General features: G+C 38.2%; 2 protein-coding genes across 4 annotated transcripts; both read left to right on the top strand.

Annotated features, from left to right (window-relative positions):
• The first annotated feature begins 8,005 nt into the window (after positions 1-8,005).
• On the top strand, positions 8,006-10,138 carry LOC127763625 (ribosome production factor 2 homolog). The gene is made up of 6 exons (XM_052288393.1): positions 8,006-8,220; positions 8,315-8,518; positions 8,842-9,087; positions 9,173-9,409; positions 9,562-9,627; positions 9,719-10,138. Exons 1-6 carry the CDS (start codon positions 8,149-8,151, stop codon positions 9,824-9,826), a joined length of 933 nt encoding a protein of 310 aa, XP_052144353.1. The 5' UTR covers positions 8,006-8,148; the 3' UTR covers positions 9,827-10,138.
• Positions 10,139-12,538: 2,400 nt separating this feature from the next.
• On the top strand, positions 12,539-15,575 carry LOC127762670 (uncharacterized). 3 transcript variants are annotated; one of them, XR_008015540.1, is made up of 5 exons: positions 12,539-12,898; positions 13,670-13,784; positions 13,924-14,042; positions 14,751-14,827; positions 15,315-15,575. XR_008015540.1 is itself a non-coding variant. In XM_052287140.1 (5 exons), exons 1-4 carry the CDS (start codon positions 12,645-12,647, stop codon positions 14,814-14,816), a joined length of 543 nt encoding a protein of 180 aa, XP_052143100.1. In that variant the 5' UTR covers positions 12,539-12,644; the 3' UTR covers positions 14,817-14,827; positions 15,315-15,575. The 3 variants fall into 3 exon arrangements, 2 of the variants coding, with proteins under 2 accessions (XP_052143100.1, XP_052143108.1); XM_052287140.1 differs by having other exon boundaries at positions 14,762-14,827; XM_052287148.1 differs by having other exon boundaries at positions 12,541-12,898; positions 14,765-14,827.
• Positions 15,576-21,723: the final 6,148 nt, after the last annotated feature.

The raw sequence follows: 21,723 nt of genomic DNA, 5'->3' as shown, positions 1-21,723 counted from the left end.
ATAAAAAAGAAAAAGAAATCGAGGGGGAGCGGAGCGAGCGGGGTGACCCGTGCGATGTGTGGGGGAGAGGCCGAGTGAGGCCGCAACGGCTAGTTTTGGAAAGGGGCATCCGAAGCGCCAGTTTCTCCGGGGGGACGTGCGGCTGGCAGGTGGGCCATGGGGCGGAGTTCGGTCGTCGGACCCACCAGTCGGTGACTGGTGTATTATGGTATGCTTTGATTTCAGGTGTTTTTGTGGGGGGGTTTTGCTGCTAGCTGGCATCGGTAGGGTTACACAGTAGAGTGGACTAGACTTGGTTTAAATTCACTAGCATTGTTTTTTTTTGGCATACATGGCTAGTGTTATCAGATGCAATGGACATATAAAGTTTGTAGTCTTTTGGATTGTATATCTACTACTATCAATGTACTGATTTCTTATATATTTTGAATAATTTGACGGTTTCTTTTTATTTTAAATGGTTCAATCGTTTCTTTTCATTTCCAACGGCTATAATTACTCGGATTTTGAATTTGTCACCGTTTTGTTCAGTGATTTGTGCTTGTGACACATCGGGCCACATGTGCTCAGGCGAGTTTATTTAGCTTTCGTGGGCTCTAGCTAGATCCCTAGCCAATGTGGGCTCGTGGGTTGTATTTCGATTGAGTTGACTAGGTGTGGGCCTATGTCAATGGTTTTATGTTGATCGATGGCCATTCGATTTTGCTTTAGGGTCCGTGCTGAGACTCGTAGTCAACATGAGGCTCATGTTTCACTATTTCCGTGCCTATATTTTTGTTTCGTTGATGTTGAGAAAAAAAAGGACATACTTCTTGTCTTTCTAGTGTTGAGTAGGTCCTTTTGAGCATTTTTCTCTTGTATTGCTCTTATAAGTTCTTTTTTCCTAGATATGCCTATTTGCAAGCATGTGATTGGTTCATGAGAGGGCAATCTACGGCACTTCTCCAGTTAGTGTTTCTATGTTATTTTGTGTGTGATTTGAAGGTAATGGGAAGAGCTCGCATTGTTGTGCTCGTGTTGATGATTCTCGGAGTTTGAATCGATTGGTATTTAGCGAATTGCGCTTTTCCCTTATCGATTTGAATTGTTAGCTGCGAGTTTGACAGGATTAACTTTTACTCATCAAGTCTAAAGTGGTTTGATCCATTATTCTAGGTATATCTCTATGTACCTAAGTTAAACTAAGAGACGACTTGTGAATTGATACGGTGTTCTGGTGTGGTTGATGATTCAGTGTTCTGATGTAGCCTGTGTGCTATAGTTAAGAGGCATTTGCTGATTAATTATTGGTATTTCTTAACGACATTAGCAGAAATATAATTCCTAGTAATGGCGCAGAAATACTCCTGGTATATTATGATTACAGAGTTCATCCGCAAGCGCACGGATATACCATTGTAGCATTTCACCCGAGAGTATTCCAAGGGTATCATATTTATTTAATCCCGTGGAAAGATCATAGTAGAGAGAACCTGACTAATAATTTATATGTTACTTGTAATAATCATAGTCTAAGCAGGGGTTAAGATAAATCCAAGGGTAGAGTGACACATAAGTAGGAAGCTACTCATTCTCATACTATAATATCTAAACTAAGTGGAAAGAAAATAGAAAGAGAATTTATTCCTATACTTCTAATATACATAGTTTACATACATCCTAATTATCTGACATACTAGCTAATACCCTATATACGATGCCCTCCTGGGACTTCGAGAAGCCACCCCTGACTTCCGAGTTCCTTACGACAGCCCGTCATGACCATACAACTGGGGCTAAATACGAAGGAGTATCATCCCCAGGAAATTAACTTAGGACTATATACATACGCGGAGGATTACCGTACTGAGCTGTCACCATCAATGGCCCACCTCTCATCCGTAGCATATAACCCCAAATAATGATATCCCATAATCTAGACACCACGCCTAAACTACCAGATACTACTCTAATATCATCGTCATGACATATAGTAATTGCATAAGCAAACACTATACACATACCAAAGCATCTCTTAGATAAGCTAGCAGCATAATTAGTATAATATGAACATAGTGTAAATTTGGCATTCATATACTTGGAAAGTATTCCAATACCATAAATGTATAAAGAAGAGTATTCTAATAAAAGTACAAAGCTTACAAAAGAGAACAGAAGAGCTACTAGAGCCATACCCGAACTCTTCCGAAGGCTTCTGGACTCCGATTTCTACTCTATTCCTATTCCACTAGCTTGAGAACACTAAACTAACTTGAGAGAATATGAGAGAACTCTTGCTTGAGGTGTATGTACAGAGTGAGGAAGTGAAGTCTTTTTATAGACTCCCAATGACGGTTATGGCAGTTGGAATGGTCGGAAATACTTTCTAACCATCATTGGGGAGCAATCCTGGACGTCCACGCCAAACCCTGCATCCAACGGAGCAGATGGGGGTTCGGCCAAACCCCCTGGTTCTGCCGAACCATGGGCTGGTCCAATCCAACCAATTTTCGGCTGGCAGCCTCCTAGACTTCTCCTCTCTGCAGACTTGTGAATTTTGGCCCAATTGGTCATGCCATTTCTGAGTTCTTGGCACATTCATACATAAGTCCGATCCTCGACATCGTCCGATTGATTTATCGTCTGGTTTGATGTTGATTCCTCTCCATTTTATGGTTATTCTCCGCAAAAGGTTAGTGATCCAAATACTAGTTGTCAGGGTTATGGATACCACATACCTAATAGCAGTTGACTAAATCTCAGCAGGATCCACCACATACCATGTCCTATACGGAAACAACCTGCGGATATAGGAGGAGTTCCGGATAAGAAAAGACAACCAGAGTTCTACATGGAAACGACAAGGACTACTTGGATTGTATCCATTTTGGTTTCCCTAGTTCTACTTGGACAAGGGGACACCTATGGGTATAAATACAAGCCCCCTAGGAGGAGAGGGAGGACAATCAACACATGACCACCTCAATCAACATACACAGAGGATCAACATCCAACACAATCAACATAGAAGCCTACATACGCCAAGACACGCCGCCGGATATCGACTTCAGGGATAAGCACGGCTAGTACCCTACGGTGTCTCCGGATACTGTCAGGAGAGACGAAAGCGCTATCTCTGATCTCGCCGGGCACGGATTCGAGGAGAAAGGCTACCCTGTTGTCGACTACGAGTCAGATCGTCAGACCGCCATGTCGACAACAGTTAGATAGGCTACCCCAAACATTGTACCGGTGTGATTATCATGAATAAGAGCAATAACGGCTTCGGCCAACATGATGTAGGGTTATTACATGACAATTCAGGGGCCGAACCTGTATAAAAATCCCTGTCCCCATCTCTTTTACCTCAGTCTCGCATATATCCTAGCACTGACGATCCCCATACTATGCAAATACCAGAATTGCGACATCAAACGTCGACACTAGTGGAATATTATTATTCTAACATGGATATGCATTGCAAGCATAACTAGTTATCCTCTATTTTGGTAATATTAACGGGCGAAACTTATCGCTAATGACCGTCAACACTGATTTTGATAGATGAAGTAGTTGTTCTATTATGGATCTAGTGGTTTGTCATTCTACTATAGATTTAGCTTTGGATCAACATGTTTAGCCATGATATATTTCAATCAAAACTATTATTAAGTTTGGGGACCAAGCTATTTATTGCTGTACTCTTTTGGGGTGGTTTTGCTCTATGGTTTGGATCTGTCTATACTTGGTGTAGTATTTTGTTGATTGTTGTGTACCCCTCCGTCCCAAAAAATAAGTCCAATCCTAACTACGAACCTAGACATGCATGTATCCAGGTTCGTAGCTAGAGTTTGCCTTTTTTTGGGACAGACTAGTACATGTTTAATAGTGAGAAATGGTCAGTTTACGAGAATACCTATAGTAACTGGCACAAAAATTATGTTGTGGCAACCAAATAATTTACTTGTTGATAAACTTGTTGTTTATACATTCATTGATGCACTCTCAATTTATGAGATGAGTGATAGTGTTAAATCCATGACTCACTGTGCCATTCTGGCCCTTGGAGTATTTATGTTCCTAAATATTGAAAATTGTTTGTAGTTATTTTTGTTATGAGTTGCCACCCTTATTTTATTTGAAATGACGTTTGACTAGATTCTATATCATGGATTGAATCATTCACAAAAAATGATTTTCTTAGCTCATCTATTATTGCACCATCTTCAATAGATCTTCAGTTAATATTATATCATTTTGCTTGTGAGAGAGTAAGTGGTATCCACACAAAAGATCTAGTATATATCAATTGATAGTGTAACTCTATTTTGAAGATCTATGAATGGTGTACCAATATGTGATTTACGATTATGATCATGCTTTTTGTTTGTATATTTTCTCCCGTTTCTATGTAGCTCTATGCTAGTCAATAGCGCTCTTGTTCTTCACTAGATTTGGAACAAATTAATAATTTTGTGCATTGTTTAGTTTTACATCTAAATCATTTGTGTTTTCAATCTGAATATAGTTTATCTTTCTAATGTGTTTATTGGAATTGAATAAAATATTATGTAATTATTTAAAAAAACATTCTACTCTGATTTGTTTGACATAGAAAAAGATCCGAAACTAAGGTTGTAGATTCTGATATACACGTAAATACTACGATGTGCGAAAATCACAAGTAGCATGTAATGAACAAATTGAAAAGAAAGCTAAACATACTTTTCAAAAAACCTAATCATAAGTTGAAGATAAATTCGACTTTCTATTGTATTATCCTATAATATGAAAATTATCAAGTGATTATGCTATTTTTTTTGTAGAGGAAAACAATGATTACATAAACAAAATATGAAATTGTATTCGCTAGATTTTCTATGAAATACTTTTTTGAAGTCCTTAGTTTTTTATTTCAAAGAAGTTATCTGAAATTGTATTCACTAGATTTTCTATGAAATACTTTTCTGGAGTCGTTAGTTCTTTATTTCAAAATTTGTTTTCAAACTATTCTGCTATTTAGAAATTTTATGTGCATTATCAGTTTGTTGTATGGATTTCCCATCAAGTAGATGTAAACTCTTGTGACATTTTTGTTTGAGACATCCATTTGTTTCCACTAGAAAGAGTGGATAAAGTTTTGGATATTCGTGGCACACTTTTCAAATTGCTAAACGGTACGTTTTGTGCGAAAACATTCTATATGAAAGTTGTTCTAAAATATCAGATTAATCCATTTTTCAAGTTTGTAATAATTAAAAGTCAATTAATCATGCGTTATTACCACCTCGTTTTGCGTGAAACACTTTATCTTTATCTTCATCTTCATCTTTAGGAGATTCAAACACTACCGAATCAAAAGAATCTATAGATGTTGTTCACAGTTTACCAGTTAGAGGCAATTCTATCAAATCAAGTTTTGATGATCTGAAGAAAAAGATTCTTTAGTTTTGGCAAATCTTTAGTGTCCTTTGTGAAGTTCTTTATAGACAAGCTTATTAACAAAGATGGCATGTCTGTTGAACACATCCAAATTTGATCCACGTTTGTCTATCTTAATTGCTTTGTCTACCCAAACTCATCATTGGTACATAGCACAAAATGTCGTAATGCTCCTAAAGAGTTGGATTCTATTGATAAGTTGGATTGGAGCAAGTTTTTATTTGAATGGTTGATGAATCACATAACCAAGCTTGACATATCGAAAGGTTTTGGTGGTTTCATCTTCTATCTTATGGTTAGTTTTATTCCATCACATTCTTCTGTTCTAACAACTATCTTCGTCCCAATATAAGTGCAGTTGTGTGTTTCTGTATCTAAAGTTTGACCGTCCGTTTTATTTTAAAATTTTATGAAATTTTTTTAAAAAATTAGTCACACATGTTTTATCATCTAATAACAATAAAAATATTAATCATATTTTTTTTCAAATAAGACGTACGGTCAAACGTTGGACATGAAAAACCACAACTGCACTTATATTGGGATGGAGGTATTATGTTTAAAAAGTGAATATAATAGTATTTGTTGATGTGCTTTGTAGGTTAATTATTTGGATTTTCTGAACTTCTGTGTATGGAATATACTTCTTCATATTCTAATAACAAAAATATGGTAAGGCAACATCATTAAGGATTTTTGCCAAATTTGATAAAATCGGGAAAGCGGTGTGTGGAACAAGGCCTTGTACTTGTTACAAAATGGTACTGTTTAAAATGTATTCTTTGTTTCACTTTTCAGTAATTTATTTATTTATGTTGTGAGGTACCATCATTTTCCTTAATGTAGTTAAGAACAATTACTTCTAGTCTAACTTTCACTTAATGTCAATTTGCATCTATTTATAATTTTTAAAATTTAATACAAATATGTTTACATTGCCCGATTTCACGAATAAATAGTAATGGTAGATTTTCAATTGGGAAAATTTGCAATGGTTAGGATCCAATAAACCTTAAAAACTAGAGTAAATTTCACAAAACTATATATATACTTGACTAAATTATCACAAAACTACATATTTAAATATCTGTATCACAAAACTACAGATTTAGTGTTAAATTTATTATAAAACTATAGATTTAAGGCATTGATCGTATCTCGAAACTACAAATTTAGTGATGAGGTTTCCGAAGAACTACAAATTTTAGAGTTCGTATCCTTGGCACTATTGAGGTTATCAAAGTTGTAGTTTTGTGATAAAACTGATGTTAAATATGTAATTTTCTGATACGATATTTTAAATATGTAGTGTTATGAAAAATATGGTGTGACACCTTTTCAAATCTGTTTTAGACCTGTTTACACACACAACATGTCATTATAGAATAGCTTAACTATATCGTTCTTTTTTCACGAATCTTAAAACTGACACATTCGATACTTAATTGCCAAACAAATATTATCTTAATGCATTATTTTAGTATTTATTTAGCATTAGTACTAACAATATTACTAGTAAATAAAAATAATAATAAACCTGGTAAAGAGTTACTAGTGGATATGATACACCATAATACTATAAATCTGAAGAGACGCCACATTTACTCCCCTCGTCTCAAAATAAATCAACATCCTACTAAAATGTGTCACTCTGTATATTCAGATTCATTATACAAGGATATGTCACATCTTAGTACGATGTTGGTTTAGAGCAAGGTTATAGTAGCATAGGTAGTTGGCTCCAATTTCATCCAACTCAGCTATAGCTTTCTTTGCACCTTGTGAATACAATAAATAAGCTACAATGCTGGACCCATCAACATCACCAGGGGAGGATCTAGCATGGGGGCGGCGGGGTCTCGAGCCCCCACTACTGGCGTGAAGACTATGAGAGCCCCCACGAAGATCCCGCTAATTTTTTTTATTATATATAGATGGGAGGGGACATTGTAACTCTATCTAGTTTGTTCAGACCCCACTGCTATTTCTTTCTGGTTCCGCCACTGAACATCACGTCATATTAAAAAGAATTTAAGCTTCCTCTCAGACTCTCACACTGTCACACATGCACTCCACACTTACTCCCTCAGTCCCGAAAAAACAAACCTAGGATCGGATGTGACATATTATAGTACAACGAATCTACACAGAGGTATGTCCAGATTCGTAGTATTAGAATGTGTCACATCCAGTATTAGGTTGGTTTTTTATGGGACGGAGGAAGTATCACTTTTCTCTCGAAGTCGATGCTGGAGCCGGCGATAAAATTGTTGCCCGCCCTCACTCTCCCTCCTCTCCTCACTCATCTAGCTCTCCTCTCCTATCGCCCGAACATGTTCTACTACTGTACTCGCTCTTATTTTGGGACGGATGGAGGACAGGAGGAGTAGATTCTGACCGAGTAACTTTGTTCTGTCCGATGTCGTGCTGGAGGAGATGGGCCGAATCCTAAAAGCCAATGAGCAGGTAGGCCGAAAAGCCCATAGGGATCCAGCCATCCGCGCAACGAACCTAAGCCGTCCGATTCTCCACCATCCCGACGATCCCTCCATCCCATTCCTCCTCCCCTTCCGCGACACAAAGACCCGCGTCGCCTCCAACTCTCCCAGCTCGCGAGGTTTTCTAGGGTTTACCGCTCGCTCCCCACCTCTTCCCCCACACCCGCCGTCTTCCCCTTCCCCACGCGGCGGCGGCGTCGACCGATCGGAACCGGGCGGGGAGAAGAAGATGGTGGCGGCCATCAGGGTGCCCAGGAGCCAGCGCGCCAAGAGGGAGCTCCTCAAGCACGCGCCGAAGCTCGTAAGCGCGTTTATCTCCGCTCCCCCCGTGAGCTTGCGGTTCTTGAGTTTGTTCTTTTTTTCTCTCTCTCTGATGATTTGCGCCGCGCCGCCAGGTTGAGACCGGCAAGAAGACGCTTATCCTCCATGGAACCAAGACCAGCGCCGTTCTGAACTCCGTGCTCGCGGATTTGTTCCACCTGAAGCGTGACAATGCCGTCAAGTACTCCAAGAAGAATGACAACATCAGGCCGTTCGAGAGCGGCGGCGAAACTTCTCTCGAGTTCTTCTCCCTCAAGACGGATTGCAGCCTTATAGTGGTAAAGCTCACTTGTTCTGATTATAATTGTAGGTTGTTGGTGTAGAGAAGAAATAGTTTCCTTTGCACAAGATAGGATCATTTAATATTCCTAGTGGTTTGATTTGATAGTGTGGAGGAGAAGTAGAACCGTATACAATGAGCTACTATGATGAACTTCTCACCGCTTATATGAAACCTATCTGAAACCTACTTACTCCTTGCCTATTCAGATGCTTTTAGTTTGTCCATTTTTCTTTTAATGTGGTAGTAAGATGATGTGTTTTCAGAGATTATGTTTCTTCATCGTTTTGACTGTAATCCTTCAATTCTTTTTTGTTCCAGTATGGTTCTCACTCAAAGAAGAGGCCCAACAATCTTGTTTTGGGGAGGACTTATGATCACCACATATATGATCTTGTTGAAGTAGGAGTTGAAAACTACAAATCAATTGAATCATATGTGTATGACAAGAAACTGGCACCTAAACTTGGGTCAAAGCCTTTCTTTGCCTTCATTGGGGAGCACTTTGAAAGTGTTGAAGAGCTGAAGCATCTGAAGGAAGTGCTGCTTGATCTTTTCAAAGGAGAGGTGCGCCTTTTGTTGTATTTATGTTGGCATGTTGGGACCAGATTATCTGTTGAGCTTCAGCATGAGCTGTTTGTTGTTGATACAGGTGGTAGAGAATCTGAACCTTGCTGGTGTAGATCGGGTATTTGTGTGCACAGCAATCTCCCCTACTACTGTCTACATGATGCACTGTGCTCTCCGTCTAAAACGGTCTGGCACATCTATTCCTAGAATTGAGCTGGTTGAAGTTGGACCTTCTATGGATCTAGTAGTTAGGCGACACCGGTATCCAGTTGAAAGCTTGAAGAAAGAAGCAATGAAGACTGCTGATCATGCTAAGAAGGTAAACCCAATTGATAATTTGTCTTTTGACCTTTGGTGCCGTGTAAACTGTTGTGATATTAAACAACTATAGCCCATGTCCTTGTATTCTTGCCAAAAAATCCTTAAACCACTAATTCACTATGGTTCTCACAATTATCAACATTTTTACAGATGAAAAATGTCACGAAGGATCCAGTGCATGGCAAGCTGGGCAAGGTCTACATTCCAGACCAGCAAGTAAGTGTTTGTTTTGTTTTTTGCTGCAATTGTAAAGGTTGAAATTGCCTTTTGACATGCTAAGCTGATTCATGGTTTTTGACTATTAAAGATCGCAAAGATGAGTTTATCAAACGATGTCAAGGGGTTGAAGAGGGAGCGTCGTGAAGCCAAGAAAAACAAGGACCACTCAAAGAAGCAAAAGATAAATCCCGAGTGAAGAAGCTGAAGAAGTTATTTTTAGTTGGGAACTATCAGGTTGGGTTAAGGATTTTTGGTCATAACTGGTTGGGCTGTTGTGTTTACCAAGTGGAAGTCACCTTGCGTTATATTGAGTGGTAAATAGTTAATGAAGAAACATCCTGTAAACCCTTCTAATGGCTTCCACAACAATATTGACCATGCCAGTGAGCATGGAATTTTGAGTAGCTATATGTTCTGAGAATTTTGTTCTACAATTCTGATTTCTTATCTGTGATGGTTGGTGAATTTCCCCCATCTACTTGCGAAATTCCATTATGAGATATATGTAGATGCTTTCTAAATCCTCACCCTGATGATAAGATGTTTCGGGCTTTGAGGAAACTTGAATTCAGATTGCTCAGCTTCCTAGAACCTGAGGTCCTGAGCTCACCTAATCACCTGAGCTTCTTTTGGAACCTGAATTGATGTTTGAGAGGAAGCTTTTCTTGCTTCATCTCTTTCGTGAGAATAAGAGGCGGTTCACTAACTGATGCTCCGTACAACGCCATCGCAGAAGAAAGCTCTTTCAAGACACCATCGAACTACCAAGCAGTTCAGAAGATGGTCTAAAATTCAGACAGATGCAGCTTTTTCTAAAAAGATTTGTCTTCTCTAAAAAGGCGTCTATCAAGTGTCAAACGAGGTTCATTCGGATGCGAAATTGCTAGTTCGCGACTAGTCGCCCGCGAGTCGTGCACTGGACCCGTGTCGTGCGGGGAGAGAGCGCGGCGGACGGCGCGTTGGCTCCCTTTTTCCTTTTTTTTGTTTTTTTTCTTGTTTTTCTGTTTTTATTTCGTACCTTCTGTTTTCGTTTTTTTCCTGTTTTTTTCTTTCCGTATTTTTTCGGGTTTTAATACGTACGTATGCTAACTTTGTATACGCACAAATGCAAATTTTATATACGTGTATACAAAGTTTGTATACTCATATGCAAACTTTATATACGTGTATTTTTTTTGGGTTTTATACATATATAGTACAATTTTTTATACACATATACAAAGTTTGTATATGCATGCATTTTGTGAGTTTTTATATGTACATATACCAATTTTTGTATACATGTATACAAAGTTTGTATACACATATATAAAGTTTATATACACATATTTTTTTAGGTTTTTTATACGTACACACATAAACTTTATATACATGTGTATATATTTTTTACATTAAAAGTGTGTACATATAAAAAATTATATGTATATATACTACATATATACCATATAAATTTTGTATATGTATATACAAAATTTATACGTGTATATATATAGTATATACATACGTATATACATGTGCTGTAGAGAAGAGAGACTAAGAGAGGAAAAAGTGACCACGCACCGCGCGTGGGGCGCGACTGGTCACTAATCAGCGCCCCCCATTCGGATGCCAGTTGCACCCACATTAGCTAAACTAGCTAATACGCTACAGTCGAGAGAGGAGGAAAAAAAATAACTCAAGAAATTTGTCATTGTTTTCAGTACTCCCCAAACAAAATTTAGTCTCTAATTCTTTGTCATGAATTTACAAAATTTTTAGGTTTGATTTTTACGGGTTTTTATTTATTTGATGGTTTTCACTGAATATGTTAATGTTGTATTTTATGTGGGGAAAATGTGATTGCTGGGGAGGAGTATTTAGAAGAAATTTTTTTATTAAAATATTTATGAAAATAATTTTTAGTTTAAAAAATCTACAGATCTAGACGCTCCATGAGGGTGTTTTTTGAAAATCACCCTTCTTGAGGACGAGAAGGGGCCTAACTGTATTCTTTTATTTGTATTAAAGACTATTAACGCTTGTTTGCCACTCTAATTAAATTTAAATAAAAAGGTGATAAACTACAAAGCTTATATGAATGTTTGTCTACATACACTGTCGTTTGAAACGTAGATATGAGATTTTGTTAGAAACAAGTTTTAGATTTTTGTAACAAATATTTAGAATCCTAAACGATCTTAAACTAAAAGGTTATTAACTTTGAAGTTGTAAATCTCCTCAAGCTCTATAATTTTAATGTAAAGTTTGATTTCATTGGACTTGATATGATATATTTTTAAATTGTAAAATCGCAACGTTAACAAGCTATATGGCAAAATTGACATTTAAGTCCCTTGGGTATATTTCTGTAATTTTAAGAAAAATAAAATTTTTAAAACTGATAAATTCTCAACTATTATAAAAATTGAATATGTTTTTGCCGGTATTTTGGTACGCCATCCGTATTTGAGTCAGTTTTAAAGTTTGTTCGCTTTTGGAAATACAGGTTCGTGTATGAATCGGATTTTAAGTTTGTTTGCTTTTGGAAATATAAAAGAAGTCATAAAATAAATTTCTTTTAAAAAACTTGCATGCTAATTTGAGATGAAAGTCGGACTCCTAATTGCAGCTCATGATTTTCTAAAAAAAAATATCCAAGCGAATTCGTACAGTGAATTTCATCCTAGCTAAACCGTATAACAATAATAAGATTAAAATAGCATTCATCCGTTGCAACGTACGGACATTTTATCTAGTATAAATAAATAAATTTAAGAATTCCACATCTATAATACTCCAGCAGAGAAACAAATAAAAACTTGAGAAATCGGTTTGCTTTACCGGCCCATGGGGCTTAATGCCCAAAACCCATCATTGGCTTCTGCTGTCTGTGTACATGGGCCGCCTTCTATCTACGATGACAAACTCCTCTTCGCCGTCGTCCTCACCTCCCGTGAGAGATCTCCTCTTGTGCGGGCGGAGATCCACAGCCGGCGGGCTCGACCTCCTCCTCGGGCGCCATCCACGCGCGCGCGATGTTCTCCTTCGGCGGCGGGTCGTCGCTGACGTCGGTGGTGCCGGACGCGACCCCGGCCCCGGCGGCGCCGCCGGGCACCGGGACGGGCGCCAACGCGCAGGTGCTCTACGTCTTCAACCGCGGCGGCGTCTGCCTGCTGTACCGCGAGTGGCACCGGCCGCTCCGCACGCTCGACCCCACCCAGGACCAGAAGCTCATGTTCGGCCTCCTCTTCTCCCTCCGCTCCTTCACCGCCAAGATCGATCCCACCACGTACTACGCCTCTCTCTCTCCCCCCACCTCAACATAGTTCTTGGATCGAACCGCTAGTGGTTTGGAATGGATTACTTTACTTATTGTTACTACCTACAAGTGTGCCCTTCAGTGCAAACCACCTGTTTCTTGTTGCTTGAAAAATGAGTCAAATGAATGAACTATAAATTGTTGTTTCACTCACTAAATTGGGTCAGTGGGAGTAATTCACAGTTATCCGCGGCCAATTTGGCAGAGATTTCAGGCTTTGCAGTAGAAAATTAAGCAAGGGATCCCTTGCGCAAGGATGGTCCGCCGAAATCGATTTAAGATTGGGAATAGTTCATCACTTCAATTTTACAACTGGTATTTGGATCAATAATCGCCACAATACCAGGAGTTGAACTCTACCTCTTCTCCAAAGCAGGAGTTTAAGATGGAAAAATAAAGAAGGGTCTGACCTCTGATCTGTCACCTCTTCATATAAATATAGAATCTGAATACTAACACCCCAGGTACTCAACATGTTAATCACTAAAAGCAGAGGAGGAAATGTGTAAGTTTTTAAAATTGAACAATAGAAAATTCTTATATCGTCATTACAACTTTTGGTGTGTTTTATCTTCATTCCCAGCACACTGTTCTACACTTTCGTCGCCCTTTCCTAGATTTTCTAACTGCTCTCCTTTTCATGCCCACGAGATTGTTACCATTTTGATGAATTAGGTGAATCTAAATTGAGCTTAAAATGTTATCAGTGTTCTCATGATCACTCTGCACATCACTATGCAGAGCAGAAAAGGGGAATCTTGGGGTGCCACTACTGCCGGGCCAGGGTTGCTCATTTTACAGCTTCAAGACAAACACATACAAATTGAACTTCCTAGAGAGCCCTTCTGGTATCAAGGTTAGTCAATTTGTTTCATCTCCTGCCTTCCAGTTTTCCATTCTTAATATGGCATGATTTTATCTTTGCTGGAACAGAATGTTGTTTAATACCATTTGTTCCAAAACATATCATTCACTGACACTACCATTATGTGTAGCTTATTCTAATTACACATCCAAGGACTGGTGATCAACGTGACACGCTGAAGCATATCTACAACCTATATGTGGAATATGTTGTAAAAAATCCTTTGTACGCTCCTGGCACACCAATCAAGTAAGCTTTCCCTGCGAATGAAAATTTGCTTCACCCTTCGGTTCATAACAGCATTAGATATAGCTATCAGGATTATCTCATCAGAAAACAAAATGCATTAATGTAGATTCTTTCTTTCAAGAGAAAATTCATGCAAGGTAGGCATTACTTTGTCCTTCTACCCATTATATTAGGAATTTCATGCAGATGTAGATATGAGTTACTTCCTCCATTTCACAATATAAGTCATTCTAGCATTTTCCACATTCATATTAAAGTTAATAAATCTAAATAGATATATATGTCTAGATTCATTAAAATCAATATAAATGTGGAAAATGCTAGAATGACTTACATTGTGAAACGGAGGGAGTGGATTACTTGTGGCAGTCATTCCTATCAGGATACCATTCTATTGATTTATTTGCACAATAGTGAACATTTTCGTTAAATAATCCTAATTTGCTATTGGTAGCTTGTAAACTTTTGTTTCGTTTATGCTTGAGCCAACCTTTCCAAAATTTTGCTATCCCAAAATATCGGCTACAATCCAAACACTCAATTTCTTCCATAACTTTTAAGTATCCTTTTAGTTTTCTTGTGACTAAATAAAACTTTAATAGTATGGTAATAATATACATAAAAAACTATGTCAGGTTGACAAACTTTTCTTATAGTGGCTTTCAATCAATTTTTTCTTTGTTTACCTTAACTGACTAACTTTTCAAGCCTTTCTTAAGCAGGTGCGAGCTTTTCAATAAGCACCTTGATCAATATGTCAAAACATTGATATGATACTTTTAGAGGTAATTCCCTATATATGTCTTTGTTATGCCACATGTACCATTTTTGTGGGCGCGCAATAATGTTCAGTTTTGTCCATAGCTTACTCACCTGTATTATAAGTTCCATTATAGATTTTCTGGTTAACAATTCATATAGTTAACAATAACTACTGGATTTGAAAAGTTTCCTGGCAATGTTTTTTGTTAATACACATAAGAAGCTTTAGATTTGAGGCATATCATTTTGTAGTTTTACATGTAATAGGGTCAGGCAATGATTAATTAAGGGCTGCTAGAATGATCTGATATGTAGTTTTTTTGAAGATGGAAAATTTTTCATCATCATTTACGTTGGTTATGTGTTGTCAGAACAAACTGAACATCCAATTCTGTTTTGCTTTTCCATCTGATTTTTTAGGCCCTTCTTATATTTAGACACACATGCCCTTGCCTACCATTCTTTACAGTCCTCTTATTTCCAATGTTATACTGTGGTTTTCCCTTGCAGGTTATACCGATCCTAAATACGGTTAATGTCATATCTTCTGGGTAACTTTGGTACGCTTACTGGTATCAGTGTGCTATTTGATTTATTACTACATTAAGAGGTCTAGTGTTCCTTGAGGAATATGCTAAGACTTTTCTATCACAAACATTCCCTTGTTCCTGTTGTACATTGAACAATGCTGCATTACATCTGTTGAACTGCACAAAGTTGTTGATGTTGAGTGTTCGTTTTGGAAATTGAGATCTACATACTCTGATGGCATGCGTGTGAATTGTTTATCGGTCATGATGGATTTTCTTCAACGTCCAAAATTGGTACCACATTATCCTTTTCCTGCTTTATGCGTGTCCAGTCAGACTAGTATGGAATCATCACAGTTCATAACACTCCACAAAGTCCACAGGGCTATGGTTTCCCTTTCAGGGCCTGTTTGGATTGGAGGAAAACCAAGGAAAAGTACAGGAATTGTGAATCCTTTGTTTTGAGCACTTCACATGCCGTTTGGAATGGAGGATTGGAGCAAACCAATTCCTATGACATTTTCCCCTATCCTTTGAAATGGAGTACTATTTTTTTTGGAGAAAATTAAACATCTGCTCCAAGCTAAAGGAAGTTTTCCTATGAATGCAATCTATTGGCCAAGAGAGCATTGAGGAAGAGAAAAGTTTTAGGGCCCTTTGAATCAAATGATTTATGTAGGAATTTTATAGGATTCAAATCCTATAGGGATTTTTTCTATTTGGCCCTTTGATTCAAAGGATCGAAACTTTCCGAATCCTATGAAATTCTTATGGAATGACACATTGCATGTGGATTTTGAAAGAAACTTAGCAAGAGATTCAACCTCTTGGAAAATTTTCTTTGAGCCTATCTCTCTCATCCAATTCCTGTGTTTTTCCTGCTGTCCAATCAAACGATCATTCATATATTTTTATGTGTTTTGCAATCCTCTGTTTAACACTTTAATTTATGTCAGAATCGTGTGTTTTTCACATTCCTCTATTGTTTTCAACCCTGCGATTCAAAGGGGCCTTATTGTTTGCTGTTACTGTGTTCCAAACACCACAAACCTATAATTTTCATGGTTCCTCTGTTTCGCAATTGCACATCCATTCATTTCCTATTCTATTCCTTAGTTCCAAACAGCGCCTCAGTCGGCATAAAGAGCCTGTTTGTATACATCCACAGATACTCTGCAGATATCTCAAAAGAAAATATACTCTGCAGATGGACCCCACTTTCTAACCAATCTTCAGCCGTCGACTCGAGGCTGGTTTTAGCGCTGCCAGTTTTGAGTAACGAAAACGTCGGGTCATTCCAGATTTTAGGGCCCCTTTGATTTGGAGGAAAAACATAGGAATTTTAGAGGATTTCAATCCTATAGAAAAATTTCCTATGAAGCCCTTTGAAACAAAGGATTGAATCCTATCCAATCCTTTGAAATTCCTATGGAATGGACAATCCTATAGAGATTTTGGAGAAAATTTAGCAAGAGCTTCAACCTCTTGCTAACTTTCCTTTGAGTCTATCTCTCTCATCCAATTCCTGTGTTTTTCCTGTGGTTCAATCAAACGGTCATTCCTATGTTTTTCCTGTGTTTTGCAATCCTCTGTTTTATACTTACATTCCTATCAAAATCCTACGTTTTTCCTATTCCTACGTTTTCTCAATCCTGCGATTCAAAGGGGCCCTTAATTTAAACCTTGCTAGGAAGGAAAGCTTAGAAGAAAAAAAATCCCGCATCCTATACACCACCCATGTATTAAGGTACCACAGCTATCCACCTAGTGGGCTTGTCCGCGAACCCACTTATATCCAAAATTAGTACGTAACCCGCGGATTTGACCAGCGGGTTACCTATTAATTTGATCTATAAGAGCAGGTACAATAGCAGGCTATAAACCAGCTATAAACATATTTTAAAGAGATAAAATAGGAACATATTTTAAAGAGATAAAATAGGAGAGAGAATAGCAGGTACAATAGCAGGCTATAAGGGCATCCACAATGTAGTGTAAAGGTAGTCCATAAGCAATAGAATATTCCAGTCCTCATCGGTAACCCTATAGCTTTGGTTGATCAGCCAAAGTTGGCTTTTTCAGTTCAGCATAATCAGCCGTAAAAAGGTGTCCAGTAAGATCGAATCCACTACCAATAGCTGGTGCTTATTCAGCCCAATAAGCTAACTGATGGGCTTGTGCTGAAGATCAGCCTCAGCAACAGCAAACCGATGAGGTCCTCCATTCAGCCACCTATAACCATTGTGCAACTAGTCCATATATAGAAAAAATAACAAAAGGTATCCATATGCATATGGACTACTCATATGGAATAAATTATATTATCTATCTCTATTCATCTCTCTTCTCCTAATGATACATTGTATCCATATACATTGTGGAGATTGCCATAGGTAAAAACTATTTATATGGGTCCTATCTATATGGATCACTTTGCCATATACATTGGTGATGCCCTAAGCCAGCTATAAACATATTTTAAAGAGATAAAATAGGAGAGAGAAGAGCAGCGGGCTACAGATCTGTAGCCAGCTGTAGCACGGACTCTAAGACGTAACGTGTGTATGACAGGTGGGACCAGGTATTAATAGTATAGTAAACAACTATTATACGAATCGACTATTAAATTGGCTATAGATGAATTGGAGCTCGTAGTTGGCTATCCTATTAAACTTGCTCTAAATGGGTTTATGGATCGACCCACTTGCATATCTAGATGCGGTAAACCGAAGCACGACGTGAAAACCCATAAATTATCATTTATCCCTTCTTCCTATAAAGTTATCCTCCACTAAGTGCAATTAATCTCCTAAAGCTCACACCTCAATGTTCCACGTCATCATTAATTCACAACTATTGGATCGGTATATTAGATCTCATCTGAACCGTCGGATTGAACACAACACGTGAGGCCTATATATTTCTTCCACCACAGGAGGCCCATGTCAATCTACCGCAGCCCAGGAGACCCATGTTAGTCTATCGCAGCCCAATGAAGGATTTAGGGTTCGGTGGGTCTCATCCTCCTGACTTCCTGAGTCGGAGCGGCGGCGGCGGCGTAGTGCGGCGCGGTCACACGCAGGTGGTGGTAAGGACAGCGCGCGGCGAGGTGGAGCGTCGTGCATCCTCTTCACTCTTCAGCTCACCATGAATAGCATCCACCGTCTCCCCTCATCGACCAGGCATGATCTATTCTTCTATGATTTTTTTTGTATGAAACGGATTCAATAATAATCGTATTGTCCGTCAATGAAACCGTCGCCATCAAAGGGAAGCCGAGGGGCTATGTTTAAATTTTAATACCATGTTTAATTCCTTTTTATGCTCCTTTCACCTAACGCATGTTTTTATTCCACCACTAATCTCTGCGATATCATCGTTGATCTAGCTGCTGGCAACATACGTTTCTATCAGCAGCTAGCTGTCCTAGCTAGCCTCATCAGTTTAGCGCATGGATGGGAGATTGGGAGCCGGCACTGCTCGATGTCTCTCTCACCCTCATCTTATCGCCCGCGTCAACGATATATAGCGCCAACCAGGTCCAGGAAGTTCTTAAGTTCTTTGATGATACCCATGTAGCTGACCTTCTTCGATGATACTTTGTTCCCATATCTGATTGGTTGATGTTGATATACATTGCAATGTGTACGCACCAAACAAAGCAGTTGTTGTGTTCCTCTACATAGAGATTTTTACATCATCTCTGATATGTCTCATGTTTCTGTTAATTATCTCCTATCCCAGTCCACTTTCATGGGCTTTAAAGCTGCACTGCCAGTAAATTGAGGTGGTAAGCAGCCATCGAATCATCCGCTCCTAAAATTCTAAGCATTCGTGACAAGTTAATAGATGCTACACTAAGACCTTGACTTTGCAACCTTCAGTCTCTAATTCTCTGCATGCATCATTTACTCCAGAGTTCTAATTAACAGGATTTCAGGTGAAGGCCATCTGTGGATCCAAAATATATTGTTCTTTGGCTAAGATTTTAGGTCTGGCTGTTTTTCTCCATTTCATATAAGCTTTTTGAAAATATCCCATATCAAATATTTCTATTTGAGAAACTATCTGGATACTTTGATTAATGTAACATCCCGGTCTAGGGCTTAATAGGATTAGGAGAATACTCATATCAACAAGTTGCAACTTCTTTTCCGGAAGCTGATCTCTAAAGAACTCTTGGCCTGGAGCAATTTAGGAATGAGTGACCGATCGGGAAATTCTTCCCGAGTGCGCACGAGTGAGCACAAAGTGCGCAGAAAAGACTTGTGTTGCCCTGTGAGGGCAGTCTATGACCTATAAAAGCCTGGGAGAGGCGGGACGTTACAAAATGGTATCAGAGCGAGAGGCGGGACGTTACAAAATGGTATCAGAGCCGGGCGCGTATGTCGCAGTTGCGCAGGCATGGTACGCATGGCTGTTGTGGACCCGGAGTGGTCACAGCATGGCACATGCGCTGGCACTGGACACACGGACGTGGCCAAGAGGGGACGTTCCTGGCCTGGGGTTGATCGACGGGGGCGTCGATCTCTCTTAAGAGGGTGAGGGTGTAACATCCTGGCTTAGAGCTTAATAGGATTAATAGAATACTCATATCAACAAGTTGCAACTTATTTTCCGGATGGCGGGTTTCGTGTAATTTTTGCCTTCTTTTTTTCCACTATATTCAATGAAATTGACACACCGGTGCCAGTTCATTAAAAAGAAAAAAAAAATCTGTGACGGGTTTTATACTTTAGATCTTTTCTGTTGCAGATGAGCTGAAAAACTCTTAAAATTGGATAGCTCAAATATATGTAACATGTAATTGTATTTCTAAAGCTAGAGCCAGATCAATCTGCACAGATTTGTTTTATGCTATTCCATCTAATTTGCAACTGCTTTTGTTTCATGTCATATATGCAGTTGGTAATGTGGTATACAATTTGAGCTATGATATTTCAGACAGACTGAGGGCATATAGAAAGTTAAGCTTTCAGGTGCCATGATCCCATTCGCTTTTCAATTGATTAAATGGAATTATTTTGTTGGTAATCTCTTAACAAATACTATGAGTGATCCGGATGTCAAGTGCCCAACTTCTATGTACGCTTGATGCTTCCCTCAATGCTCATATATATAATTGGGTCATCTTTTAGATTTTGAACCATCCACATTAGGTGAAGGTTTATTTTTGCTAAGGTATGCAGCAATCCATGATCTGGAAGCATACAATTTAATGAATTATAGTAATGATGCCTAATAAATATATAATTTTTCAGTCTTTTGTTTCGTTCATTCTAAACGTTCACAACCAATCAGATCTTTACTGTATACTATTGTTTCTCTATTTTGAAGTTTTGGCCAGCAGATGAAGATTTCACATACTATCATACATTGCTGGGAACAGAACTATCATTAAGAGATTCTCAGCAAATTATTAGCAAATTTAATTAGATTGTTTGCACTAACGTTGCACATCGATAATTATACTTCTATGCCCGCAGCAACGCGCGGGGTATCAACTAGTTTGATCTATAAATGAACTCACGGGTCGGCCCGATTGCAACCCTATATCCACCTAGCAAACACTTGAAACTTTAAAGGCTCCATCCAACCAAGCATCAAAGTACTCCATGTGCTACATAACTCTACCTTCGTTCCATTTGTACATTGGTGTCATGAATATACGTCTTTTAAAATACTTCGTTCCTTATTAAACAGTTTTTCATTAAAAACGCCTCTTATTAAGATAATTAAATTGCATCATCGGTACATGAACATATTAACTCGGTGCAATCTAGTGCACGAACTTCTAATATGCTCGTTTTTTAGTATTAACTTGTCCGGTGCGTGTGAAGAAAAGCGAAAAGGACACTATATGGCTAATCTTATTGACTTAGGGGTTGATTAGGATACTACGTAAACATAAATTTGATAAGGTTGATATTAGATATACACATTTTCGTAAAAAAAAATGGAATAGGATATAACGATAGTTAAAACAGGTTAAAAAACCGAGCAATTATATAAGGGTTACAAATATACAAAATTCACTAGAGACTAGATTTATAAATATTACATGTCTTATACACGTATACACGTCACATAAAACAAAACTTTCTACTTCTTTGCTTAAACTTTCCTAAGCTTTAAAGTACTTTTTTAAAACAATAAAAAAATAAAAAATCAAGTAAACAATTAAAATAATACTACTCCCTCCGTCCCCTAACATAAGGGAAAGATTTTGCTACTTTACTTACACTGTTTAACCACTCGTCTTATTAAAAAAATTTATTACAATATAAAAAGCAAAAAATTATGCTTAAAGTACTGTAGATAATAAGTAAATTATAAATAAAATAAATAATGATTTCTTTTTGTTTAATTTGACAAATGATCAAACAATG

Source organism: Oryza glaberrima, chromosome 1 (genome assembly GCF_000147395.1).
Source record: "Oryza glaberrima chromosome 1, OglaRS2, whole genome shotgun sequence".
In the NCBI taxonomy this organism is placed as follows: domain Eukaryota; kingdom Viridiplantae; phylum Streptophyta; class Magnoliopsida; order Poales; family Poaceae; genus Oryza; species Oryza glaberrima.
This window is presented reverse-complemented; position numbering and strand designations above follow the sequence as displayed.

Excerpts from the sequence above, each read along its gene's own strand:
- LOC127762670 (XM_052287140.1), top strand. The coding sequence starts at position 12,645 with ATGTTCTCCTTCGGCGGCGGGTCGTCGCTGACGTCGGTGGTGCCGGAC. Across the intron at positions 12,899-13,669 it reads GCCAAGATCGATCCCACCAC|AGCAGAAAAGGGGAATCTTG; the intron begins GTACTACGCCTC and ends ATCACTATGCAG. Across the intron at positions 14,043-14,761 it reads GCTCCTGGCACACCAATCAA|CAGGTGCGAGCTTTTCAATA; the intron begins GTAAGCTTTCCC and ends GCCTTTCTTAAG.
- LOC127763625 (XM_052288393.1), top strand. The coding sequence starts at position 8,149 with ATGGTGGCGGCCATCAGGGTGCCCAGGAGCCAGCGCGCCAAGAGGGAG. Across the intron at positions 9,410-9,561 it reads CTGCTGATCATGCTAAGAAG|ATGAAAAATGTCACGAAGGA; the intron begins GTAAACCCAATT and ends ACATTTTTACAG. Across the intron at positions 9,628-9,718 it reads TCTACATTCCAGACCAGCAA|ATCGCAAAGATGAGTTTATC; the intron begins GTAAGTGTTTGT and ends TGACTATTAAAG.